Below are 27,788 nucleotides of genomic sequence, written 5' to 3' on the forward strand. Positions count from 1 at the left end.
AGTGGTTAGCGGGGTCCACGAGGGACGCGGCGTGCAGTGTGGACGAGAGGGGAGAGCTGGAAGAAGGCATCTGCGATGGGCGGGAGTAGCGGGAAGTGAGTCGGAAGGTGCCCAGCCCGCAGCGCCTTATATACCCCTGCTTGGTCGTGGCGAAAAAGCCCGTGGCAGCGGTCAAAGAGGGATCCCGAAGCGGGTGACTCACGCGAGCCGAGCCAGCTCAGATCTCCGATCGACCCGCGGCCCGATTCGTCGTTGCCGATTGATGTGGATCGGTCAACAGACAGACGTAAGCAGCCTTGAAGCAGCCACTTGCTGTTGTAGTTGTGTTGTAGGCAATTAACAGACAACAGCAACCCATTTACCCAACTATACAGATAGGCTCACCGTGGCTTCTCTTCACTCACGCCGCCCGCTTACCACTTGGGCTCACCAATCCTGTTGCTCAGCGATTTCTCAGCAGCAAAAAATATGCACCGGTGATTCGCCGGTGATCAACCTTCAATTAACGACAAAGTGGGGATGACAACCCGTGTGATGCGTCGGCATTCCGGCATATCTCGTCATCACACGCACGTGTTGCCACGTCACTTCTCTCTCCTTACCCCACGTCGATGTGGTATGCAGACGTACTTTCTGTAGGAAGTCGGGTGCGTTCCGTCGATTCGGCGGGGTAACCATGTACCGCGTCGGCCGAGGAGCGCGCAACCCCGGTGGGATTGCTCCGGGATGCACGGGAAAATTTCTTCCTATGCTACTTGGGAACATCCTGGGGCCAAGCGGGCGTCCAAGCAGCGACACATGCAAATTCCCGACTTCAGCGCACAACCACTCCAGCGACCCAAGCGCCTGGTCGTTGCACCGCAGCTTGGGCCGCTTACACCATCCCAACCATCTCAAGCGCAGGCGCATATGCTCCTCCTCGCTGGCCGCGGCGATGCTTTAGTCGACGCGTACCTGGTCCTGAACCACCTTCCTCACAACATCCTCATCTGCTCGAATCATGAATATGGCAACACCGCGGTTAATCGGCGTACGATCAACGCATCACGCATCAACGCCGATCCCGGCCCGCCCACGCTCGACTGGGAACAAGGGCACGGCGAATACGCGTGAATACAAGGGCAAGGAACGCGTATGTATCTGCGTGATGCTGTGCATACCCCTTTCCTACGCCGCGCCCCCTGCTGGCTGTCTGTCATCTGGGTGTGTGCGGGTTAGCTCGCGACTCGCGACTCGCGACTCGCAACTCGCAACTTCAACTCCAGCATGGCCGCGTCCGGCGTGCCCAGTTCGGATTCTTTGCTCTTCAAATCCCAGCGCTGAACTGAACACGCATTTCGAATTCGGCCCGCTGATCCCGCTGCGATCGGAGGCTCCAAGCGACTAGTTATTCGTAGTGTCGCTTCATTGCCTGTAACTCTGGGAGCGTGCGTCAAGAACTCTGTAACGCAACGGATCGCGCTCTCCGGACTAGGCGTATCTTTCTCTCGGGAGTAAATCAGGGCTGCGCTGACATTCGACGCATAGAGAATACCAATCAAAACGACGTCGGGCAACGACCGCAGGGACTATATTCAATAGACGACCACCTCCATCGCGAACGACCGGGTTCCCTCCGCCTGTGATGACATCTTGGAATGGTATACATTGCGAACTGTCTTGTACGCCTCACAATCATCAACGCTAATTGCATCTGATTTCCGTTGCAGCTATGCAACGAGCGTCCAATTGAAACAGACTAATATCTGTTATACATCCAATGGATTTGGTCTCGGGATCACGGATGGCCTAGACTATGATCAACACAGGCATCAGGTCCTCTTCGCAGTTCGCACTCACCTCCCCGCGCCTGGCCTAACCGGCGCATGACGCTTGATCCACAGGCTCACACCGTGCCCATTGCGACATAATGACCTACTGGACTCTAAGATTGAAATACAACACCGCCAAATTTGGCTCCAGCAGTCGGCGCTATAGCGCTACGGATGCTAAGTAAACCAGGAGAACTCGTCAAAATCGGCTTCACTCCGTCAGCGCTATTACACTGCGCTAAACTTGCCTTGGCGGCGCACAGCGCACACAACAGAAGTCATAGAAGCGAGTGGTGGAAGAGCAGGGACTCGGACGCCGCGTGTAGAGTGTGGAGTGGAAGTCTGGGTGGCCATGCCATCGATGCGCCATGTCTGCACACCCAGGATGACAAGGCGGGTAGTGGGCAGTCAGTCCCCGCCACACGGACTCGAATCGCGCAGCGCGCTACTACCGCAGGCAAGCTGACTGAGCGATGGATGATTGGCCGAGCAAAGCGGAACACAAATCGCAGACCTGATACGTGGTTTCTAAAAGCGAAAATCAAATGAAGATTATCTGCGACTGCCCCGTCAGCCGGCCCGGTTGCGCTTCCGACATTCTGATTTGCTGCTGTGGGGACCTGCATGGAGGCTCATGGGAGAGAAAGGTGCCGGAGGTCTAGACTATGACGACCGCCAAGTAGACCGAATGTCGCTGGGCCAGACTCTGATGGCCCTCGGATCGGATGGGACCGGGACGTGTCTCGAACGCTCACCCCGTTCTGCCATCCGTCCAGTCGCGAATGCCGCCCCAATCAACGCGACGAATCAGCTGCGCGCGGTCTGGACGCAGCGTTGAGCCGGTTCAACTTGTCGGCCTGCAGTCGGGGGATTGCGTTGGTCACATCGGTAATCGCTTGTCTCGCACGTTCGTCAAGCAATGAGCAACGACAGATGAATCCAGGTTCGACTCCCGCGCGCACCGTTACATTTTTTTCCTTCTGTTCACATCCACACAGCGATTTTATGGAGTTCTTCCTCTTCCCGAATCACCAGCAGGTCGACATGGGCCACTGGTGAGCATCAGACAATCATCTCATTTCGCCGAACTTGGCTGTGGCACCCAAAGCGACCTTTTGCCTCCCTCCACCAGGCCCACGCCCCGTTATGGGCGTCAGCCATGCACGCGTGCATCACGGACGCGCAGAGTATCATCACGGCAATCAGCAATTTAGAGTTTCCCATCAGCTTCCACCCAATGTCCTTCCCGCCCCGCCGGCTTTTGTTGTGTGCGTGCCACATCGCGGGATCGCGGGATCTGCGCGACCCGTGTTCGCCCCGGCCGGTGGCTGCTGACCATATGGAAACCGCACTGACTCAGCTGCCCCAAAGCTGCCCGCAGCCCCAGTGGGCTTAGTCCCAGACTCTCAGTCCTATTTCAAACGGTTTTTGGTGGTTACCCTAACCCCGCCGCGCAATCGGAGCACCAGTGTGTCATTAGAAGGGACGTTGACACAGTGTGCGCCGCGTAAGCGTTGCGCCACAGCGGCCACTGTGGGGTCTCTGCCAGATCTAATATGTGCTCAAATGTCTGTCTTCAAGTTGTAGCGGGTCATGATAGGAGGACAGTGGCAGTTAGTGGCCATTGCTGCTGAGGCCTGGGAAGAATCTTGCTATCTCCTGCAACACTGACACTGGCCATGGTATATTAAGTACTGTAAATCATTTAGATTGCCAAAATTCACATCTCTCACCAAGGGGTTCAAGATCCTTATCAGGCACATAGGGAGGAGGCTTGGAGGGACTAGAGGTAGCAAAAAGACACCCTTTGTATAATGAATACCCGCAACAAATATAGCTCTAGAGCCAGTGGAAATATATAATACTCACTACATATTACCATATTGCTCAAGTTATTTGCAAGTTATGCGACATATCTGAAGAATTCAAGGTTTTTTTGGCAAGTTTGGTTTGGATAGGTGGAAGGGTCCTAGAGGGTTAGAAAAGAAAGAAATCCAACCTTATATATGAGATTTAAATCTTAAACCCCCCCCTTGTGTCTCACATCACATCACTAAACCAACAGGATACAGCGAGGATAATTGGTCAGTTGGTGGGTCCTGCCTATCAACTTGAAAGTTTGTTATAGTAGTATTTTTCTTTGCATCAAATACTGTAGTATTTCAGTCAACTATCTGCCAATTTCTAATTTTTTTGTGGGTGTGTGTGAGATAGCTGAAAAATAATTATTTTTAATTTTAGCAATCCTTTGTAAGGGCAACTAGGGTGTGACAGAAGCTGACTAAGGTGCTGCCACACGGATCACAAGGGCACAAGAACAGGCGTAAAGTTATTTCTCCCCGAACATATTGTTTAGATACTACGGAAAGGAATGACATCATTGGAGTGAATATCAAGCAAACATCAGCGGCAACGCGCTGAATATCACAAGGAGACAAGTATCAGATCATTACACCGAAGTGTCGGCTGAGATTAGGCAACTGCACACTGTAAGTTAATCTGGTTTATAAACCAGATAGAACCATGCTTTCAAAAACAGTATTAGTTTTCAATTCCTGGGGGTTGTGTGTGTTTGTAAATAGCCATATCTGACACAATCAATTCAAAATAGTATTCAGGATGTGAGTCTTATTTCTCTCTCTGACATGGGCCAAAGCATTGACTTACCACCAAATATCAGCCCTATTGCACCTACACCACAAACCTAGCCTGATGTTTTCCCGATGTCATACCAAAACATCACCCGACATCATATAGTGACATTGGCATTTATATGCATTTTTCTAGCAGAACTAGTTGAAACATACTTCATACTATGTTATATGGGATATTGTCAGGGGAACCCCCGCTTCGGCCTCCTTCGGACCCTCCGAACGCATCCGAGGCGCATCCGACCGGCGCCCCCTCAGACGCTCCGACCCACCCCGACCATCGTCCACGGCCTCCTTCGCCCGCACAATCACCGATCCGTCAAGACCCTCCCAACGATCACCTTGGGACAGAGCCTGCGACGCCGCTCAGGCCTTCTGCGCTCTATGTCGGCAGTTACGGACGACCAGTATATAGTTGGCGCCCTAGCAGGCGGACCCTTAGAGTTTCTTCTCTTTGGATCCTCCCCTGCTAGGTCGGTCCCTCCGTGTATTTCCTGTAGCTTTTATTCACGCTTTGGATCCTCCCCTGCTAGGCTTTCGTCGGAGTCTCTAGGGTTGCCCTTACAGCAGAAGAAACTCTCTACGGGATTAACCGGTCAAGATTGCCAGGTTTGGCGCTGATTCAGGCTCGGAGTACGAGTCCGTACCCCCCTCGTCACCGCCCCTGCCACTTGACCCCTCCTCCTCTGCTCTTGTCGTCTTTACGCCCGCTATGTCTACCAGAGCTGCTCCGGACGCTGATGCGCGCATGGACGCACTTGAGGCGAAACTAGACAACCTCACCAATATCCTCACCCACCTTGCTTCCCAGGCTTCCGCTGCCGCACCACCTTTGGCAGCTCCCGAACTGCCTTCGGCAGCTCCGAATGCCCCCGACGCAGATGCGTTATTTGGTGACATTACTGTCGCCTCAAAACTGGTCTTACGGCCAAACCACCCGTTTGCGTTTAACGGAGATCGCAAACGCGGCCGCGCCTTCCTATACGCGGTCAAGACTTTTCGCTACGCCATAGAGAGCCGAGCGAAGAAAAGGCCGTCTGATACGCCATGTCCTATATGGCGGAGGGACCTGCCCAGCAGTGGGCAGAGCGTCATGGAAGCAAAACCCCGTTCCCCTTCCCTCGGTGGAACCTATTCCTCTCCGAGTTTCGCCTTTGGTTCGTTGAGGAGAACGAGCAAGACCTCGCGCTCGCCAAGTTGGAAAGCGCGGGTTATCACATGGGAACGCGGGACGTCTATGGATACACCGACGACTTCGAGGACCTAATGGTCCTCGCCGGATTCGAAGACGCGTTGGTTAAGGTGACCAAGTACTGCCATGGACTTGACCCCCTGATCAACAACGGCATCACGTCTTCGAACGACCCCCCAGACCTCCGTGACTATCTGGGCTGGCGCACTCGGGCTTTCCGCCAATACGAAGCCTTGGTGCGGGCGAAGCTCATCAAAGGGACCACCCTGCGGATGCCTTCGGGGGCTCCGCGTGGCGCATTCCCTATCACCCGTTCGGCAACTCCGTTCCCCATCCGCCCGGTGGCCGCACCTGCGCCACCCGCGGCCCGCGCCCCCGTCTCGGTACCTCCGGCTCCCGTCCCCATGGAGTTGGATCGTACTAGGGCTCGGGGCGCCCCTCGTCGAGCCTGCTTCAGATGTGGGGACCCCAACCACTTGGCTCGGGATTGTCCGCTCCCCGCCGATGTTCGCCATGTGGACATCCTTGACGAGGTAATCCAGCAACTTGGCGACGAGATGCTGGGAGAGCTGCTTGCGCGGTTGTCCGACACCGCGGCCTTAGCGGAGGCGCATTCGGAGGCTCCGGCAGAGGATTTTGTCCCCCGCGACGAGTGACTGGTGTGCCCTCGTTCGCGTCCATAAATCGTTTCACTTGTTTGTATGATGAATCAACTTCCTTGCCCTACAACGAGCCTGAAACGAAAGACGCACCCCCTGCCCCCTCCGAAGCCCCCATTCGGATTCGCCGACTTGCCTGGGAGAAAAAGCTACCTGGCAGCTATACCATCTCTGCCGCTCCTGGGGTTAACTCGCTCCACCTTCCTCTCGAGCTTGAGTCCACTGCGAACGCGCTCAAGCTCTCCCTCTCAGGTCTGGTCGACTGCGGAGCCACTTCGGACTTTATCGACACAGAATACGTCAACCGAAACAACGTGCCAGTCCGAAATCTCTCAGTACCCATACCGGTCTAAAATGTCGACGGTACCCCCAATGATGCTGGGTCTATTCGCCAAATCGCGGACCTCGTTCTACGGTACAACGGACACTCCAAACGCGTTCAGCTGGCTGTAACCCACCTTGGGAAACAGGATTTGATACTCGGATACTCCTGGCTCAAGAAACACAACCCCGAGATCAACTGGGAAACGAAAGAGGTGAAAATGAGTCGATGCCCCCGAAGCTGCTCCACTTGCCGCGACGAGGAACGGACCGAGCGCGCTGAGGTTCGGCGCCTCCAACTCCTCAAATCACGTTTGCTCTCTGGCGCCTTCCCCACCGTTTGCGCTATCGATATTGCCGGTCCAGACGATGCTGACGACGAACTCGGAGCTACTTCGGACCCTCCGAGTCCCTCCCCAGACCTCGACGACGACGAGCACCTTGAAGACGGCGACCACATCTTCTACACCTCCTTTCGCCCAATCGAGGAGATTCGCGCTGGGAGCACCGTGTCCCAACGCCTTGCAGAGGCCTTCGCCCGTAACTCGGCCCCCCCGCCTTCGGAAATTCCGGACTGGGCCAAGGAGTTCCAAGACGTCTTTGACAAGGAGTCCTTCGACACGTTACCAGAGCGCAGGGCTTGGGACCACGCTATCGAACTCGTTCCCGACGCAAAGCCCGCTAATTGCAAGGTGTATCCGATCTCCCCCCTTGAACAGCGCGAACTTGACGAGTTCATCGAGGAGGGACTTGCTACCGGCCGTATCCGCCCTTCGAAATCTCCGATGGCTTCCCCCGTCTTCTTCATTAAGAAAAAGGACGGAGGACTTCGGTTTGTCCAGGACTACCGCGCCCTCAACGCTATGACGATTAAGAACCGGTACCCCCTCCCGTTGATTAATGACCTTATCAACAGGCTCAAGGGTGCCCGTTATTTCACTAAACTCGATGTTCGTTGGGGCTTCAATAACGTCCGGATTAAAGAAGGAGACGAGTGGAAGGCGGCCTTTCGGACTACCCGAGGGTTGTTCGAACCTTTGGTGATGTATTTTGGCCTGACAAACTCCCCCGCGACCTTCCAGACAATGATGAATGACATTTTCCAGGATCTCATCCTTTCAGGAGACGTTATGATCTACCTCGACGATATCCTTATCGCACATTCGGACCTCCGTAAGCACCGCGAGATCGTCCGCGAAGTCCTTCGGAGACTCCGAATGCACAAGCTGTACCTTCGCAAGGAGAAGTGCGACTTCGAGAAATCGTCGATCGAGTACCTGGGGGTTATCATCTCTCACAACCACGTCGAAATGGATCCCGTTAAGGTCGCCGGGGTCTCCGCATGGCCCCCGCGCGAAAACAAGAAGGACGTCCAGCAGTTTCTGGGGTTTGCTAATTTCTACCGCAGGTTCATTCGGGATTTCTCGGCCCTCGCGCAGCCTCTCTTTGCGCTCACCAAGAAAGACCAGAAATGGACCTGGGGAGACGCCGAAGCCGCCGCCTTTCAAGCTATCAAAGACGCGGTCGTCTCAGAGCCCGTCTTAGCGATCCCGGACGACTCTCGGCCTTTCCGACTTGAAGCAGACAGCTCAGATTATGCGACGGGGGTGGTTCTTTCACAACAATCCGCCCCGGACAGGAAGTGGCACCCTGTAGCGTTCTATTCCAAAAGCTTAAATGATGTCCAGCGCAACTACGAGATTCACGACAAGGAGATGCTCGCGATCATCCGCGCACTCGAGGAGTATCGGCATTTCCTCGAGGGCGCCGCGCATCCGGTCGAGATTTGGACTGACCATAAGAATTTGGAGTACTTCCGAAAGGCGCAGCACCTTAACCGTCGGCAAGCCCGATGGTCGTTGTACCTTTCTAGGTTTGACTTCACGCTGCACCACGTCCCAGGTCGCCAGATGGGCCGCCCCGACGCTCTCTCTCATCGGCCTGACCACGGCATCTCCGAAGACAACTCGGACGTCACCCTCTTGCGCCCCGAGCTTTTCCACGTTCGCGCGCTCGAGGCCGTCACTGTCTCTGGGCCGGGCTCCGAACTTGTCCGCGACATCAAGGAAGCGCTATCCGGTGAGCCTGACCTAGAGGAGCCCGTCGCGCTTGCGGCCCGGCAACTCTTGAAGGTCCGAGATCAAGTTCGGGGACCCCGCTCATCACGTTCGGACGAGTGGGCCGTCTCGGGCGATCTCTTGTACTTCCACGGCAAGATCGTAGTCCCCAAAGACAAGGACCTAAGGAGGCGCATCATCGAGCTCTGCCACGACACGCGGGTCGCCGGACACGCCGGTCGGTTCAAAACCCTAGAGCTGGTTTCACGCAATTACTGGTGGCCACAGATGTCCCGCCATATCGGACGCTACGTCGCGACCTGCGACTTATGCTGTCGTACGAAGGCCCTCCGAAGGCTTCCGCACGGGGAGCTACATCCAACCGAAGTCCCCCCTGCGCTGGCACACTGTCACTGTGGACTTCATCGTCGAGCTCCCCGAAGCTCATGGGTACGACGCGGTCATGGTAGTCGTCGACGCTCTTGGTAAACGCGCCCACTTCACCGAGTGCCATACGACAATAGACGCGGTCGGAGCCGCCTGGTTGTACTATCGGAATATCTGGAGGCACCACGGAACCCCCGAGAAGTACATTTCTTCACGCGCGAACTCTGGCGCTTAATTGGCGTCAAACCGGCCACCTCTACGGCTTACCACCCGCAAACCGACGGACAAACCGAACGCGTTAACCAAGAGCTCGAGCAGTACATCCGGATCTTCACCAACTACCAACAAGATGACTGGGACGAGCTTATCCCTGCCGCTGAGTTCGCCTATAACAACCACGTTCACTCCTCCACTCAACAGGTATCCTTTATGACGGACACTGGTCGGCTCCCCCGAATGGGTTTCGAGCCAGGCGCCCGCTCAGAGTTGGAGTCGGTGAACGAGTTTCGCGATCGGATAGCTAACGGCGTCTCCGAGGCAAAGGCCGCGCTCGTTAAAGCCAAAGACGAGTATAAACGGTACTACGATCGGAAACGTTCAGATGCTCCGAATATCCAAGTTGGTGATGAGGTTTGGCTGGACGCTTCTGACATCAGAACGACTCGGCCCTCCGAGAAGTTCTCCCACAAGCGCCTCGGACCGTTCAAGGTGCTTGCAGAGGTTAGCAAAGGTGCCTACAAGCTCGACCTCCCCCCGCGTTACTCCAAGCTCCACCCCGTCTTCCCTGTTGTTAAGCTCGAGCCCGCTCAGGACGACCCCCTTCGATGGACGACCCGGCTACGACGAACCGCCCCCCGAACTAGAGGACGGAGTCCCCGAATGGGAAGTCGAGGAAATCTTGGATGCCAGGATAAGGTATAAGCGTCTTAACTATTTCGTCAGGTGGAAAGGCTACGACGCCTCACACGACTCGTGGGTTCGGTTCGACCGTGTCTTCGCGCCAGACAAGATTGCGGACTTCTATCGGAGGTACCCGGGTAAACTACGGCACATCGCCTCAGCGACCTTCGACTCCTTGCCCTTTTGAACTATGCGTCGGGACGCCGCATTCAAAGGAGGGGGGTGATGTCAGGGGAACCCCCGCTTCGGCCTCCTTCGGACCCTCCGAACGCATCCGAGGCGCATCCGACCGGCGCCCCCTCGGACGCTCCGACCCACCCCGACCATCGTCCACGGCCTCCTTCGCCCGCACAATCACCGATCCGTCAAGACCCTCCCAACGATCACCTTGGGACAGAGCCTGCGACGCCGCTCAGGCCTTCTGCGCTCTACGTCGGCAGTTACGGACGACCAGTATATAGTTGGCGCCCTAGCAGGCGGACCCTTAGAGTTTCTTCTCTTTGGATCCTCCCCTGCTAGGTCGGTCCCTCCGTGTATTTCCCGTAGCTTTTATTCACGCTTTGGATCCTCCCCTGCTAGGCTTTCGTCGGAGTCTCCAGGGTTGCCCTTACAGATATATGTTACAGAACCCTTATAGAATTAGATGTGCAAGCCATCTTATGGTCACTGACACATTTTGGATTTCTTATCTCCTAAACACCAAGAGAAGATATTGGCATGATGTGCCTTGCGATATCCTATGGACAGTTCCATGATAACAATCCAACGTTCAGCATCTGATTCTGATAGCTGAATATCTTCGGCCAACATCATATTGACATTGATGCTTCTCTCCCATTGATGTCTTGGGCTGACATCAGTTCAGTATGCGGATGTGGAAGTGTGGAATGTGCCTTACATAGCTTTCCCATATGAGACAGTTTCTGCTTTAGGATGCTCATCATCAATATTCGATGCGGCTATTTGTTTGTAGTCTATATCATCTTTTAATAGAACTCCTCATCCCCCCCACAACTACCACTGAGTTTGCAACCAGTGCCGAGATTGCTCCACTGAGGTTGCTACTAGGTAGTGATTTGCAGGGCTGGGCTTGGAGGGCTCAGGCCAGGAAAAACCACAAGCCCTGGCCCTGCCCAGGGCTCAGGGCTTGGGCCCCGTTAGTGTGGTTAACACCTTGTTTCAATTGCATACTAGTAGTACCTACAAAATGTTTAGACTTGAGTCAACAGCAGCTCCATTGGCACCCTCGTCCTTGCTGTCCTCATAACAGTCATTGTCTAGCTCGCAATTCCACACTACATCGACTCTCTTTGCTTTGAGACCTATCTGGAGCTTGACCTTGTGGAATTCTGCTGCCTCAAGCTCCTCCTCATACTTGAGTGAAGCATGCTGTTCTCGGAATTACAGCTGTTTTTGTATGCAAACTTAAGGGTCTGAAAGGCTACAACAATGTCCAATTTCAGTTGATTGCGTTGTTTCATCATGTAATTGGTAACTGCGGCCATTCATAAAGGAGAATGAATCAACTTTTCACCCTCATTCAACTTCTGTCCTTCAACACTCTCTTGAACCTGGTTAAATTGATCATGTTACTTCTCACTCAACCATGCCTGTGATAATCAGTGTGCAAACATAGTGAGTAGAGCAATTGACCTTCACTGCAATTGCACGGACTTTGCCTGATACATCAATACCTGCAGGGAGATGAGCCTTGGGGTTCTTTACATCAAAGGTAGCTGATTTGCTAGTCATCGAGATGAATTTCTGGATGGCAATATTCACAACATGGGAGATGCAGCTGTTGAACAATGAGAATCACATCAGACACTGGTGCAGCATTAATTTTACTGGACACAACATTTGACAGCATTATAATGCTCTCCGGTTTTCTCTGCAATAAGCCGTGCCATTTCTGTCATCATCTTGTCATTGACCGTTGGGCCATCCGATGTAACATATCCAACCTGCACTCAAGATAAGCCACAGTTGAAGCTAGAAATATATTCATACCTTCCCCAAAATACTTACCTGTTCACATACATTGACAAACTCTTAACAAAGATACTTGCCAGAATGGTGAACAAGATTTATAAAGCCAATGATCCATATCTCCAGCTTCCACACCCATCAAAGTAACCGTCACTATTGTCGCTGCTCTAGCAGTTCACATGAATGGTGATGAGCCCTTGGACTGCCTAATGATGATAATTAGCAAGAGATCCAGTCCGCTGTCAACTCATACTGCAAGCTCCTTCTGTGTATCCTGAATATACCAAAAGAAATTGTCGAGAATGAGTTGACGTGTTGCCTGGTGATTCAGCAGCTGGACAACACCATCGGGAGCCAGTGCTACCATATTAATCATGTCGGGGTCCACTATTTTTGGTTGGGTATCTACAGTTATTGTGTCAACATCAAGGACTTCAACATTCTTCAGCATGCTGTTGGTGTCTACATTGTCAGGATTGGTAATGAGTATTATCGGTGAAATAATAGATTGAATAGTAGATTACGCAAAAATCTACGAGTAAACAACAATTGATAACGTAGTAATAGATTACATGGTTTAGCCTTCTTCTGTGCCAGCAGCTTATCTTGTATCTTGATATTATAATCAGTCTCCCTCAGCCCAGCATCGCAGGGTAGTCATCATTGTTACCATGAGCAGAGCACTTGCCGGTGCTTGACAGTCTTCAGATCGGTTCGCAAGCTGGACATAAGAATGAAGAAAGAGAAATGATACATTACACTCACACTCAACAACTTCTCTAGTCATTATATAGGATATGAGCTAAAGAATATTGAATTGATTTACTACAAGCCTAACATGACAGTATACATCCAGCGCTGCGACACAGGCATTATGCACTGTTACCAACATGCACTCTGCATTTGCACCCTTGATCTCTACAAGTACTGTCGAATTTTATTCAATTCGAATGCCAAAAGTAGTGTGACATCTAATACAAAAATATCCATTGGAATTATTTCCTAATTAGGAAGTTCTTGGTGCCGGAGGGAGTCTATACCAGATTAGGCCCGCACACCTAATTAGGAAATACAGCACATACCGCTGAAATCCGGCACTTGGCGCAAAATCCGGCACTTGAAATCTGAAATTTTGCACTCCCGTATTTGGGAACTCCGCATCACGTGTGAGGTCGTGTGTTGTTGATGTGACATGTCGGGTGTGACAACCCTTCTCTTCCGCTAACCACCACCACCCTTCGTCCACTGCTGCCGCTGCCATCGACTGTCATTACCCCTTCCTCCTTCCAATTGCCTCACTCGATGCCTTGTGTATTCGAATGCATCGATCTCATGCGCTCTGACAGGTATAATGCGGAATGCAAAGGTGGAATGGCAGGGCATCTGGGTAGTGAAGGTGTGTCAATCGGGCCATAAATCACGACTCCTGTGTTTATATTCTCATGGTGCAGCGAAAGCTGTGAGCAGGAGCCGATTCCCTTGATTTTACGCACATCGAAGACGGCTTCGAGGCCAGTTCGTGGGTGAGGAGGTAGCCGCACAGTTGTGTGCTGGTGCGGTGCTTGGAGATGGGGCTGAGCGACCGGTGAGTGGTCTTTGCATGGTCTCAACAGAGCTAATATAGCCGCAAGTGCATGCGCTGGGGCGCTCACAAAGACATGAACGCTAGCAGCATGGTGGCGTCGATGGCATGACTGCAGCCGCGAGCCCTTCCCTTCCTTTCTCCTACCCTCCCTATGCACCTATGCACGCTACTCTTCGCCTTCGCCTTTGCCGCCAAAGATCAATTTGGCACTTACAGTAACCGTGTGGCACGGCGTGATCTGCAGCTCGTCTAGGCCGTTAGCCACTTGTAGGACCGATGGGCAGTGGAGGTGGAGCAGCGAGGGCCCGGTCATCTACAGGTGGGTGCTTATTATCAAGAACGGAGCTGGTCAACTGGGTTTAGGTACAAGTGCAAGAGCCATAACGACAACACGGCCGGAATATGCACAAGGCATGTACATCCGAGCCCGCGATCTCCATTCCCGCGCCGTTCTACCCCAGATGCCTTCCCAGCAGCAGCCACAGGTGTCGCTCAGCCCCTCCGCAAGCCCTTCAGTGAGCGATTATAAGTGGTGGTGCTTTGAGTTGTACGGCGGGGAGTTAGATGGTACTGTACAGCATAGACGAAGTAGATGAACTTGTACAGAGCATCAAATCAACTTTGCAATTGTTAATTGAAGTTGTTGCTGAGTGGCCGAGATAGTGCAGTATTTTAGGATGCATAGTGCAGTGTTTTGTATGATGTGCAGTATTCTGTGGGCATGTGCAGTATTTCCCGATTAGGTGTGCGGGCCTAATCTGGTTGGTCCCGTGCTGGAGGCGCCAGGAACTGTCAAACATTGCTATTTTGGGAGAGGTTTTCGAGCAAAATGGTGTGACATGCAAAAATCTTTCGAATTTTATAGCTAGTGTGACATGTAACATATGAACTGAATAAAATGCTACAGTATGGTTGCTTAGGGTGCTGTGAGTAATTCAAAAAGAATTACTCACTGCTGTTTCGAAACTGGTTTCGAAACAGGCCCGTTTCGAAACAGTTTCAAAACCGGGTGGCTTGATGAGGCAAGTCACCGCCGGTCGGTGACAGCCTGACGGGGCCGATGACAGAGAGGCCGGCCCAGGGAGCGAGCCGCATATCAGAACACATGCTCATAGGCCGCACATGTGTCTGTAGCTACTGCTGCAGTCCCGGGAGACCGATTCACGTGCCAGACACGTGTCCGGGCATCTTGGATATGTCACGTGCCTGTTTCGAAACCGCGGTCGGGCCGCGGACATTTCAAAACTCACACCTGTTTCGAAACTGTTTCGAAACGGGTTTCGAAACAGGTTCAACTCACAGCACCCTATGGTTGCTCCCACCCATTCAAAATTGACCTCCTTACTCGCATGAAAATGCTCAAAACAGCATGGGATGGTGGGACTAAAGAGACAATTGCCAACTGTTTCAAGCACATGAAAACATGTCCGCCTGAGCCTGATGCTGAGTGGGACAACATATTTGTTGCTCCTGATGCACCCTCAGACTGCTCGGACTCCGAACATGAAATGGAAGATATGGCAACTGCCACAGTGTTGAATCTGGTGTCAAGAAGGCTGGAAGGGCATGCTTGAGTTTGCAAATTCTGATTCAATGACTCTACCCATAGCTAAGGAGCAACTAGAGGCGACACTTGGTGTGTGTTCCAATGATAGTATTTAGTGTTAGGATAACCACCCTGACGTAGCTACTTCTGTCTTTGGTAAACTCGTTGTTCAGGGCCCAGGCTGTGGACCGTGCGAGTATAATATATCCCCCCCCCTTGGTAATCTCTTTAAGCCAACTGACTGGTCATCAGTGTTGAAAGCTATGATGGATGCTGAAAATGATCATATGGTTGCACTGGCAGAGGCATCTGTTTGTTGCTTAATGTCAGCCTTATCCATGTGAAGGCACCACCATTACTTCCAAGGGTTTTTGCGGCAGATTAAGGCTTGTTGCATGCAGGGGAGGATAAGCCATGTTTTGGAATACATCAAGAAACCTGCTACTTCTTTATCTACCAGTTCTTATACAGAAAATTCCTCAATCCGCCCAGTGCAGCTCGCGCACTCCAACACGCGTATTCCAAGCTTCATGGCACGCGGCATAGCCTCCTGTAAGGCAGCTTTGTACACTATTAGATCTACACCCTCTTGATTTCCCATCAAGGTGTCATGGACGAAGTGCGGAACATAGTGAACCTCATGGGTCGACGGGGTTTCCGGGCACATCAGAATGTACGCCGCGAGCAGCGTATCAAGCTCTACCAGAGTTGCGCAGCTGGTCGGCATGTGGGTCGCGTACTCGTAGTCAACGGGGATCTCCGCATGCAGCGTTAGCTGTCGGAGCGCAGGGGCCGTGGGAAGGAGTGTAAGAAGAAGAAGCAGTAAAAGCGGTGGCGGCGGGTGGGATTCCGGGGCATTGCAGACGCGAGGGTCGGGGAATGCGAAACGAAGATCGAGAGAGATGAGACGCGGAAGGGCAGGGAGGGAAAGCAGAGCCGTTCGCCGAGCAGGGGCATGGCGACGGCCGGAAAGGGCGAGCGACAGGTGCTCGAGTGTCAGTTGGACAGCACCGAGCAGGGGACTTAGGTTTTCCTCGATCTCAGCCGAAATTTCGAGCTGATTGACGATCAGAATCCGCAGCGCGTGCGTGCGGGGGTAAAGAAGTCGAAGAATGGGGGAGGTCAGTGATGGTGCGTTCGTCTCGAATCGAACGATGTCCGTTGGTCCCGCTTGCGCTTCGGGAATAGAGTCGCCCTCTTGACCTTGAGCAACGGCAACATCGAAGAGCCCGACCTGCCCGCTCGTTCCCAATACCTCCCCCATGAGTTCCATCGATATATCACCGAAATGGTGCAGATTAACGCTCTGGAAGCTGCCTCGCCGCCATAGATGCTGGACTCCACTGCGAAAGGGTGCCGGTAGGGTGCTCCAAATGGTGCTCGGCGCATTTGCGCTTACGGTGAAAACGGTGATGTTGATGAATCGACGCAGCAGGCCTTCCAGAACTGCATAATCACCTCCCTCGCTGTACTGCAGATGTAATTCTTTGACATGTCGCGCAAGATGCGGGAACGCGACGAAATGACGGTTGGTGCTGGGGAGGTTGTGGCCGTTGAGCAGGACGGTGCGGTACATCAACCGCTGACAAGGGTACTTGAAGGCCCGCGCCGCACGACACGCGGCGCGAATTGTCTGCCTGTCTGCCCCTGCAACATCTTGATAATCAAGATGCTCGACGACATCCGCAACGAGCTCAGGAGGAAGTGTGTGGCCCATGGGCACAGGGCTCGGGCGTGAGGATCCGGATTGAGGGGAACTGGTTGTTGCCGGCAGTATATATAAGTCGTCGTGCGGGCTTTGCAAGCTGCTGACCGACGGCGTTAGAGCGCTGCTTCTGGTTCCGAGGCCTGGCGAAGGGCTCATTTGCGACATTACAGTGGATCCGAAGGGGCACGGTTAGCCAATTGGGAAGCTTTCTCGGTCGGAGACGGAGTGCTCGATGATGAATGTGGGAATAAGTGGTGTAGGTGGGCAGCATACGGGGCATGATGCAGGTCCTTCGAAGGGAACACCGAGGATTGGGGCAGTTTGGGTATTTTCAAGAGCCAAACCGTGTCTGAGGCCAATCGATGGCGTAGAAATACCTGGAATGGGAAACAAACGGAGGTAATCCAGCGCTCCGCCGAGCCAGAAGAAGAAGAAGCAAAGACGTTTCGCGATGCTGAGGCGATGCGACGTGATTCGCCGCTTGCTGACCGAAATTGCACGCAATCGCCGGGTGGAGAACCAATTGGCCGAGGAAAACGACTTCCCCGTCGCAGGCCGTGCAGGTCTTCCAGTTCAAAATCACCCCGAGTGGATAATGTGAAAGCGCCTGGCCTGAAGAAACGCCGCTCCGAGCATCCAGATGCAATACGAAAAACTTAAAGGGGCGAAGCCTGCCAATGGTGACGCTATATATGAACGAGCAAGGGTCGGCAGCGAGAAGGAACGATATGAACGCACCTGACCCCGCGACAACACAAACCGCAAGACTCTACGCCTAGGCTCTCGCCCAGGCGAGAGCGGTCCGAGAAGTACAGCCGGGGAAAACCGGGTCGGCTTGAATCTTCATATTCGGACGGGATGACGAGGAAAAAGAACTGGGGACGCGCATCGTCGTCATGGGCTAAAAGGAAGAAGAGTTGATCGCTGTCACCATGACACATCATCTTTGATTTAATCAAGATTTAATATGGAAATGCGCACAAACTAAAATAAAATAAAAGGAGTCGAGGCCTAGTACAAGTACTAGTTTTGGCGAGCTGTGCATGATTGCATCACAGCGGAGTGAATGCTATTTTGTACCAGTCAGCAAAACGACCAACATCATGATAAAGCCAGCGATACCGGGTATATGTGTTCTAAGCCCATCCCGCCATCGCCCGAAAGACGTCCGCCAACCCAACCCCCTCACACTTCGTCTCCACCAGCCCGCTGTCTTCGCCCTCCATCCGCCTTCGCAACGAAAACCCCGGCGTGGGGACATCCTGCGCCGGCACTAGCTTGAGCACACAGCCTTCCTTGATACCCACAATACAACACTCACACAATTATCCTGGCTGCGCATCGCACGCAAGTCACACACCGTCCTGTTCCTGCACCCGTCAGCGTCGCTGCACACCGACGCTGACGCGCCGCGGCTGATCCGTGCAATGTACGCATCAAACAGCGGCTGATTGGCGAGGAACGCGACGGTGAGGTTGTGCCAGAACACCGGGCCGAGCGGCGCGTTTTTCGGGAGCGGCGGGTCCACGAGGGGACCGTAGGCTGCGCGCGCGGAGTACAGCGGAGCCCATGTCGCTTTGTGGTTATCAGATCACACAAAGGGCACAGAGAAGACGTACGGGAGCTTTGAAAGGCGCCGTCCGAGGTGTTGGTGAAGTACACCGTAGAATCCAGCAACTCGTACGTGTCAGGGTCCACTTCGTACAGCTTGAACGCAGGATTCCCGCCTGACCAGCGCTCAGCAGACCCCACACGTGCTTCAAATACTCACTGTTTGGCGTCAAAGATGGGCCCTATACTCGTCAACGGGTCGCAGAACTTTAGACATTACCAATCCGGACTCACAATCATCGCCACAGAAACTGCATTCTCCGCCGTCCGCGCGCTATAATTTGAGTAGGCGATTTGGAACTGGTCGCCGTGGGTGTGCCCGAAGAACAGCCCCGCGATGGTGTGCTTGTAGCGCTGCAGCACCTGATCGTAATGATTCGACTGGCGAGACAATCGTATCAGTGGAGGAGCAGGTAGAAAGGCATGATCACAGTACCGAGTCGACGGAGAAATCACTCCCCCCACTCGGGATGTGCTGCACAATCCAAACACGCTCGCCCGCATCCTCCGCTTGTTGGAGCTGGGAGACCATAAACGAGAACAGGCCATTTGGGTCCGGTCTAGAACGTACAATGAGTGCTTCTTTCTCGGCGTATTTTCACCGTCGACCTACTGAAATGTGTCGCTGTCGTATAGCCAAAAGCTAACTAATGTCGACATTGCCATTATCAAGGGCGAGAACATGGGGACTTACTTCTGAATGTACCAATATTGTGTATTGAGCGCAAGAATACGCAGTTGCGTACCCGGCACGAGGGCCGAGTAGCTCCCTGAATGATGCGTGACTTGAGAGGCAGCAGCAGGCCGGATCCAACGCTGCATCACGTCAGACATCCCGACCGCCGCAGGGTGGGAAATCACTACGCACTGCCCAGTCGCGGCCATCGATGTCGAAGACCCACTGCGAATTGTTGACGGTGTTGGACGTGCTCCTTGCAAAAAGATTGACCGGAGATGTGTCGTGGTTGCCAACGGAGGGGAAGACAGGCGCGGACAGCGTCCGCGCCATCTCCACGTTGAAGTCATGGAGGTCTGTCGAGACATCGCTGGGGCGTCGCCTTTCAGCCCGGTCTTCCTGCTAAGTACGGCACGTACGATTGGTTAACAAGCCATACCAAGCGCTCCGCGACGTCGCCCGTGAAGATTGAGAAGCGCGGCTGGAGGTGCTCAACTGCGGCCAGCATCGACTCCGCCAGCGACACGGGGCTATCACAGTGCGCGTTGCCATTCGGGCCCGCCGGTGCGCTGGGTGTGGGCGGCGAGTCTGGGAAGACGCGACAGCAAAGTGGTTTGGTGCAGTTTGCGTCGGCGCCCGGCTAAAAAAGCATTCATTTAATATAGCCTTGAAGGAATAGAAGCGAAAAACCCACGGTATACCCCCGGTCAATGTGGACGTCGCTAAGATGCGCCACGCGGAACGGCACCCGGCCCCGTGATTTCCAGACCTTGGGATGCACCGGTGGCGGCTTGGGGAACGGAACGGTAAAGGGCACGGGTGTTTTGGTCGTGCAGACATTCATCAGCGCTCCACACAGGCGCTCGCCTGTCGGGCCGGTGACGTTGATCTGTCGGAGGGCTGTCGCGAGGACGGGGCCCGCGCCATTGACGACGCCGCTGCAGACATCGGCCGGGGCGGCCTGCGGGTATAATATTGGTCAGCTGGTGGAACAAGAAGGAGGGGAGTAACGACGCACGCCCAGCTGGATGCAAAGTCCGGTCAGTTGGACGACGAGCGCGTCGGTGCTGGACTTTGCCAGCGGCTGCAGCTGGGAAAGGAGGCCAAGGCAGGAAGGGCAGTCGACTGTCGCGCGGGGAAGGATTGCTCGGATGGACTCCGCTGCCACAGCAGCGAGGAGAATAGAAGGGCGCATGGTGGGGAAAGGCAAGCAGCAATGTCGGGCTCCTCAGTTACCGACTGCCACGCGCGTGCGACATAGCTTTATATTTGTCGTGTCTCCATCGCCGACCTCGCCGAACGGCGCGATTGGGCTGTGGCAAATGGCAGCCAATCTCCCAAATACGTCGCTCATCCCGCCTTTCCGCCCGCCCATCGAAGTCAGCTAACCCGTAACAACGAACTTGGAGTCAGCATATGACAAGATGTATGGTCGAATGTGACGGCGCTCGCATCACCACACAAGATTGAAAGCCTGTTCACTGGTGGTCTTCATCATCTGCTGCTGTACACCTGAAGTCACAAGCTCACCGGATTTTCCAAGATTTTCGCTCATACGCCCACACTCCGCCGTTGCCGCATTGACTCCCATTTCTTTCGCATTTATCGGCGAAGCGGCTCGCCCAATGCCATGCCATGGTACTATGGAGCTTCACCGTCGAGCAAGCGCATGATCTAGAAGGGCGGCGTAGTGACGGGATGACGAGCAAGGAAGAAGAATAAAATAGATTGGTCACACCGTCACTCCTTCTGACATCAGCGATCATCACGCGTGATAGATGTGACACCGCTTGGCAACGTCGTTGACGACGACCAGCACGACCGCCACCGCGACAACACAGACAGAGGGAACATGGCGGAATGGATGGCTGCGCCGTAGACGTGCAACTTTGGGCGCTAGCGCTGGCCATGCTTCTGATTCGGCTTGCCTACCACCGACACAATGCATTCGTACACGGGGCATGGAATCTGCGCGACGGAGAGGAAGCTGCCGGTGAGGTGCGGCCGGAGGGAATGGGATTGGAACGCGCGTGTGTCTTTCTCTCTCTCTCCCCCGCAGGTATTCTGACTGTCCTGGAACAGGTTTGCAGAGCAAGATAGGGCTCCACGGGCGGGTAAGCCTCTTTCCCTCCCTCTTCCTCGCCGCCCCCATTGTCTCCGCCCTTTCCGATCGTCTTTTTCCTGACCCGTGCTGGCGGCAGCGTCGTGCTCGAAATGGCACATGCTCTGGCAAGGGGAGGAACTTGAAGCTGGAGACCGCTTCCGGCGGGACCGTCATCTACCCCAGTCGCACATGCAATGTTTCTTTACAGCTGATATATATGCAATAAACGCATATGCTGATGAGATGGGCTTCGGGCAACCCCCACCGGACTTTGGAGGCCGATCTCTTCTCGACCGTATGACCCTCCGGGGGAGCTCGGCCCGGTGGTTGCCTTGGTCGCACGCCGCTTGGGCCCGCTTTCTGCGTGTTGATACATGGTGCTGACGAACGTGTTTTCATTTGCAGGCATTTGTTGCTTACGCGTTTGAATCAAACTGCGAAGATGCCATGGAAGGCACAGCGCACGGCCTGCGCGGGATCGGCTGTCCGCGAACATACCGCACGCTACAACCACCTAGGACTTTGTACGCTTGTCAACGTCCGAGGAACGCGCTCGCTCACCCGCTGGCTGCGTATCCACACGCTCGGAGTTAGCCCGGCACCTCCCGCGACGTCGGCAGGTGTCTAACCGAATGCGGTAACCATCCATTAATCACATCACGCGCCGCAACCTCGTGGGTGACAGCGCGCCACGCTAAATTGGGGCCTCGTACACGTTTCGGCGTAATTACACGTCGTCCTTTATAACGCCCTCGGCTGCGACTTCGGAAGGCACTCCATTTCTCTCCGCTTTAGCTTGTGCAACCATGTTGGGCCGCAAACGCTCGCCGTCGCCACCCAAGACGCGGAGTAGCAAGCCCAAGCCGAAGCCTGCGAAAGCATCCAAGCCGAACCACGCGCCGTCCGCGTGGTCGACGGTGTCAAGTGCGAGTGTTGGCACGCCGCGCAATTCGTTCACAGAGACGGACTACTACCGGAAGACGAAGGAGGAGATCCACTCGCCCGTCTCGTGGGCGGCGTACCGTGGGGAGATTATGGAGATCCATTCGGTGGGTCGCCTTTCGTGGTGTTGGGGCTGGTACTGATGGGGCTGCAGACAGCTTATACGTATGCTGCGGACGACGAAGAGCAGCAGGACCGACGGCGGAGCAAGGCGCATGTTCTTGGGAGTGAAGAGCCTGAGGCCGACGACGAGCAGGCGAAGGCACAGGTGCGGCGGACATCGGCGTTGAGGGTGCGTCTGTTTACGATGTCCTGCTTGTTGCTAATGTGATCTTGCAGCTCGTCATCGAGACACTCTTCCGCAGACGCAAGTCGCGCCGAGCAAGTGCAACAGACAAAGCCCAGCGCTAGCCCCCACTGCTTTTAATGCATACAACTCCCGACTCTACCCTGCGCTCCCATTACTCGCTGCACTCCCTCCAGCCCGCGGGTCCACGCTCTTTCGCCTTCCTGTCTCCCCTTGCATATCTCATTACCCCTCGTTTCTGCATTGTACATGTGCCCACCCAACATCGCTCTCCGCTGTTTTCTTGTACCATACTGCCTACGTATACTCACCCAACTAACTTGTACCACGCGTTCTTTTCTACTCCCTGTCCAGTGTACCAACTAATCAACTTAGTAACTACAAGTATACAATACTGTCAATACACTGTCTTTTGTTGATGGCGCGCATGACTTAGTGTCGCCTGTCGGCGGTGGCCTGCGGTGGCGCCACCAAGGCGCCACAGCGACCGGGTAGGCGGGTTTTGATCGTGACTCGCCGCATGTAGGGAAATTTCCACGATCGTCTGGCGTTCACACGCGCCTGACGGCTGACTCGGACGATCGGCGGTTGGTGGCTCCCACGTGCTCGCGCACCACCGTTCGGGCAGCGCTAGTTGGACGCCGGCCATTCTATATATACCGATATATTGTGATTCGTACTCGGACAAACTCACTGCGCCAATGCCGCCCGAACGCACACCTGACTATTTTGCTCTGGAAAATGTGACATGGACGATGCAGAATCAATGGCATTCTCAGGAGCCTGCCTATATACTTAGGCAGTTTGCTAGTCATGCACATTTTTTTGTCATATCCAGGTTTCCAAATACTACTGATGTTGAATTTTTTTTATGTTGATTTTTTTTTCACATGTCACACAAATTTTGTGCTGCAAAAAAAGTAATTTCTGACATTGCCGGGCACCAAGAGTTGCCTAATTGGGAAACAACTTATACTGAATTTTCGTATTGAATGTCACACCAAAAATAGCATTTGAATTGAGTTAAATACTCTAGTAGCAGACTCTTATACAGGTTCTATAAGGCCACAGTTCAAGCAGCTTCACACGGATCAACTATTGACATCATTGGAACACTGTTTCGGGTCTTGCTTATGTCATGGGTACTGCTGGAAAGCTAGGAAGCCAAGCTAGATGACTATACCATCAACAGTTAGCAGACCATTCACAACACACGTAGACAGTCACAAGTTAGGAGGATTTACAAAGGTCATTGCTTTATGGCGAAACAATACCTTACAAATTATACACATGGATGTGACAGAAGCCGGACCGGGCCGGGTTTGGCCACGTGGATCAGACAAGGCATCACTGACTCATTGGGCCCTAAATGACCTGATTTGACCCCAACACTGACTTCAACAAGGGACCACATTAATTCAATTTAATTCGCCCTTTCAGTTCGATTCGACTGGTGCTTGTTCCATTTTTTGTGACCCAATATCTGAGTTTTTTTTTTTTTTTTTTTGCACAGGCCCCTTGAGAGGCAAAGTCAGCAACCCTTAATGATAGCACCATTGAAATCGATATTTCAGAGGTCAACTAGCCATATCTTTGTTCTCTTCTCTTTTTCAATTTTTGGGGCCTTCAAACATTTCCTTTTTTTGGGTGCCCTAAGGCCTTAAAGTAGTCTAAGCCTTCTAAGCTCCATGCCTCAAGCAAAGCTCCAAGCACTTAGCTACTGGAGCAGCTGATCGGTAAGGCCTTAGGGTGAAAACTGGCCTAATATGAGAGTAATAGTCATATAACCAAGCTCCCAATACTAGTACCGATCATGATCAATATATATTATCTACTATATACTCAATATATTGGGTTATAACTCGATACTATCCATATCCCAATACAATACAGCCTTGGAGTGTATATGGATAGTAATTAGTTGGAGCCTTAAGTAGGTTTAGATTCTACTTAATAAGAGACCACTGTACTATTTCATTCAATTCTGCAGGCCTGTGACCTGTGACTGTAAGGGCAACCCCGGAGGCCTGAGATCAAGGTCCTAGCAGGGGAGGAGCCAAAGCGTGAACATTGGTAAGCAAATACAAATGAAGCTGACCTAGCAGGGGAGGATCCAAAGAGAAGAAACTCTAAGGGTCCGTCTGCTAGGGAGCTGACTATATACTGCTTGTCCGTAGCTGCCGCTGTCGGGCACAGAAGGCTTGGGCGGCGGCGTCGCAGGCGAGGTCCCAGGGCGACCGTCGGGAGGGCGTTGACGGATTGGTGATTGTGCGGGCGAGATGGAGGGCCGGACCGGAGTCGGAACCGAAAGGGAGGTTCCCCTGACATCAACCCCCCCCCCTTTGAATGCGGCGTCCCGACGCATAGACCGGAATGGAATCGAGTCGAAGGTCGCGGAGGCGATATGTCGTGGCTTGCCAGGGTACTTACGATAGAACTCCGCAATTTTGCAGAAGGGGGTACCGGTTTTTGACAGTCATCGCGTTGAGAGCACGGTAGTCCTGGACGAAGCGGAGTCCGCCATCCTTCTTCTTGACGAAGAAGACCGGAGACGCCATCGGAGACTTGGAGGGGCGAATCCGGCCCGTCGAAACCCTTCCTCGATGAACGCGTCGAGCTCGCGTTGCTCAAGGGGCGAGATGGGGTACACCTCGCAGTTGGTCGGCTTAGCGTCGGGGATGAGTTCGATGGCGTGGTCCCAGGTTCTCCGTTCCGGGAGCGTGTCGAAAGACTCCTTGTTGAAGACGTCCTGGAACTCCTTAGCCCAGTCCGGGATCTCGGAGGGCGGAGGGGCGGAGTTCCTGGCGAAGGCTTCGGCCAGGCGTTGCGAGACAGTACTGCCAGCGCGTATCTCCTCCGAGGGGCGGAACGAGGTGTAGAAGATGCGGTCACCATCTTCAAGCTGACGATCATCATCGTCGTCGTCGGAGTCCGGCGTCAGATCAGGCAGGCCGGAGTCGTCACCAGAGACGGAATCGTCTCCGTCATCAGACCCAGAAAGGTCCATGGCGCAGACCGAGGGGAACGGGCCGGAGCGGAGTCGCTTCTGGAGCAGCCGGAGTCGCCGTAGCTCAGTCCGTTCAACGCGTTCCTCCTCGCGGCAAGTGGAGCAGCCGCGAGGGCACCGCGTCATCTTGACCTCCTTGGTTTCCCAATCGATCTCTGGGTTATGCTTCCGCAGCCAGGAGTACCCCAGGATGAGGTCTTGTTTACCAAGATGGGTGACGGCAAGTTGAACATGCTCGGCATGGCCTTTGTAGCGCAGGACCAAGTCCGTGATCTGTTTGATGGAGCCAGCATCATTGGGGGTGCCATCGACATTGAAAACCGGAATCGGCTGATCAAAGGTGCAGACCGGAATGCCATTCCGAGCAACGTAGTTCGTGTCAATGAAGTCGGAGGTGGCACCGCAGTCGACAAGCCCAGAGAGCAAGAGCTTCAACGCGCTGGTGGTGGACTCTAGCTCCAACGGGAGGTGGAGGGAGTTTGCCCCAGGGGCAGCGGCAACAGTGTACTGCTTGGGCAGTTTCCTTTCCCAGGCAGTGAGGCGGCAAAGGACGATGACCGGAGTCGCGGGCGGAGTCGGAGACGGAGTCGGAGTCGAGGCGGGGGCAGGAGAGGGTGTGTCTTTCGTTTTGGGCTCATTGTAGGGCAAGGAACTGCATTCATCATACAAAGAGGCAAAACGATTTATAGACGCGAACGAGGGCACACCAGTCACTCGTCGCGGGGGACAAAATCCTCTCCGGCCATCGACTCCGCTGCCGTCTCCAGCAGGGCAGCTGTGTCCGTGTAGCGGGCGATCAACTCCGCTAACATCTCATCACCGAGTTGTTGGATCACCTCGTCGAGGATGTCCATCGAGCGGACATCGGCGGGGAGGGGGCAATCCCGGGCGAGATGGTTTGGGTCGCCGCACCTGAAGCAGGCGCGACGAGGGGCACCCCGAGCCCTGGTGCGATCCAACTCCATAGGGACGGGAGCTGGAGGCGCCGGAGCGGGGGCGCGGGCCGCGGGCGGGCCGGAGCCGGGATGTGGTTGACCGGAAACGGAGTTCAAATCAAACCGCCAGGCGTCTTGGGGGCGGCTGACTTGATCAGCTTGGCCCGGACCAGGGCCTCGTATTGACAGAAGGCCCGGGTGCGCCAGCTAAGGTAATCCCGGAGGTCTGGGGGGTTGTTCGAGGACGTGATTCCGTTGTTGATCAAGGGGTCAAGTCCGTGGCGGAACTTGGTCACCTTGACCAGCGCGTCTTCGAATCCGGCAAGGTCCATCAGGTCCTCGAAGTCGTCAGTGTACTGGTAGACATCCTTTGTACCCATGTGATAGGCGGAAGTCTCCAGCTTGGAGAGAGCGTGATCTTGCTCGTTCTCCTCGACGAACCGGAGTCGAAACTCGGAAACGAACGAGCCCCGAGACGGAAACGGAAATGGGGCTTTGCTTCCGTGGCGCTCTGCCTATTGCTGAGCAGGTCCTTCTGCCATAAACGACATAGCATAGCGGACGGCCTTTTCCTCGCTCGCCTCTCCGTTGACCACGAAGGCCTCAGGGGCGAGGCGGGCGTAGGTGCGGACCACGTAAAGGAACGCGCGGCCGCGTTTCCGGTCACCATTGAAGGTGAACGGGGGGTTTGGTCGCAAGACCAATTTTGAGGCGAGGTTGATATCGCCAAAAAGGGGTTCGGAGTCGCCCTGGACCGGAGTCGGAGTCGGAATCGACGTCTCCGGTGATGATGTTTGGGGTCTGCCAGCATTATTAGCGGCGGCAGCGGCAGCGGAAGCCTGGTTGGTGAGTAAAGCAAGGGCCTCAGTTAGGCTATCAATTTTCGCCTCGAGTGAGTCCAGCCGGGCGTCTGCGGTGGGAGTGACTCCGGATGGCATGACGGGTGCGGGGACCACAGGAGTAGAGGAGGAGGGGACAAATGGCAGGGGCGGTGACGAGGGCGGGATGGACTTGTAATCCGAGCCTGAGTCAGCGTCAAACCTGGCAATCTTGTCCGGTTGATCCCGTAGAGAGTTTCTTCTGCTGTAAGGGCAACCCCGGAGGCCTGAGATCAAGGTCCTAGCAGGGGAGGATCCAAAGAGAAGAAACTCTAAGGGTCCGCCTGCTAGGGAGCTGACTATATACTGCTTGTCCGTAGCTGCCGCTGTCGGGCACAGAAGGCTTGGGCGGCGTCGCAGGCGAGGTCCCAGGGCGACCGTCGGGAGGGTGTTGACGGATTGGTGATTGTGCGGGCGAGATGGAGGGCCGGACCGGAGTCGGAACCGGAATCGAACCGGGAATCGGACGCGTCTCCGGGCCGAAAGGGAGGTTCCCCTGACAGTGACATGTGTGGCAGAAAT

The 27,788-nt window shown here is 54.3% G+C and overlaps 4 protein-coding genes across 4 annotated transcripts; 2 read left to right on the forward strand and 2 right to left on the reverse strand.

The window, feature by feature from the left end:
* Window positions 1–645: 645 nt before the first annotated feature.
* MIND_00645700 (uncharacterized protein) lies at window positions 646–1,113 on the forward strand (the record flags this gene model as incomplete). The annotated part of the gene is made up of 1 exon (XM_037363191.1): window positions 646–1,113. The coding sequence occupies exon 1, from the start codon at window positions 727–729 to the stop codon at window positions 1,111–1,113; it is 387 nt and encodes a 128-aa protein (XP_037221112.1). The 5' UTR covers window positions 646–726.
* Window positions 1,114–15,561: 14,448 nt separating this feature from the next.
* On the reverse strand, window positions 15,562–16,971 carry MIND_00645800 (uncharacterized protein; the record flags this gene model as incomplete). Its single annotated transcript, XM_037363192.1, has 1 exon — window positions 15,562–16,971. One exon carries the CDS (start codon window positions 16,969–16,971, stop codon window positions 15,562–15,564), a length of 1,410 nt encoding a protein of 469 aa, XP_037221113.1.
* A 971-nt stretch (window positions 16,972–17,942) lies between these two features.
* MIND_00645900 (Saposin B-type domain-containing protein) lies at window positions 17,943–20,288 on the reverse strand (the record flags this gene model as incomplete). The annotated part of the gene is made up of 12 exons (XM_037363193.1): window positions 17,943–18,068; window positions 18,128–18,381; window positions 18,426–18,533; window positions 18,578–18,599; window positions 18,652–18,798; window positions 18,854–18,977; window positions 19,031–19,060; window positions 19,112–19,233; window positions 19,286–19,463; window positions 19,513–19,733; window positions 19,788–20,054; window positions 20,112–20,288. The coding sequence occupies 12 exons, from the start codon at window positions 20,286–20,288 to the stop codon at window positions 17,943–17,945; spliced, it is 1,776 nt and encodes a 591-aa protein (XP_037221114.1).
* A 1,715-nt stretch (window positions 20,289–22,003) lies between these two features.
* MIND_00646000 (uncharacterized protein) lies at window positions 22,004–22,550 on the forward strand (the record flags this gene model as incomplete). Its single annotated transcript, XM_037363194.1, has 3 exons — window positions 22,004–22,246; window positions 22,294–22,431; window positions 22,479–22,550. 3 exons carry the CDS (start codon window positions 22,004–22,006, stop codon window positions 22,548–22,550), a joined length of 453 nt encoding a protein of 150 aa, XP_037221115.1.
* Window positions 22,551–27,788: the final 5,238 nt, after the last annotated feature.

The sequence above is a fragment of the Mycena indigotica genome, assembly GCF_014461135.1.
Source record: "Mycena indigotica strain 171206Taipei chromosome Unknown Mind.scaff0005, whole genome shotgun sequence".
Classification (NCBI taxonomy): domain Eukaryota; kingdom Fungi; phylum Basidiomycota; class Agaricomycetes; order Agaricales; family Mycenaceae; genus Mycena; species Mycena indigotica.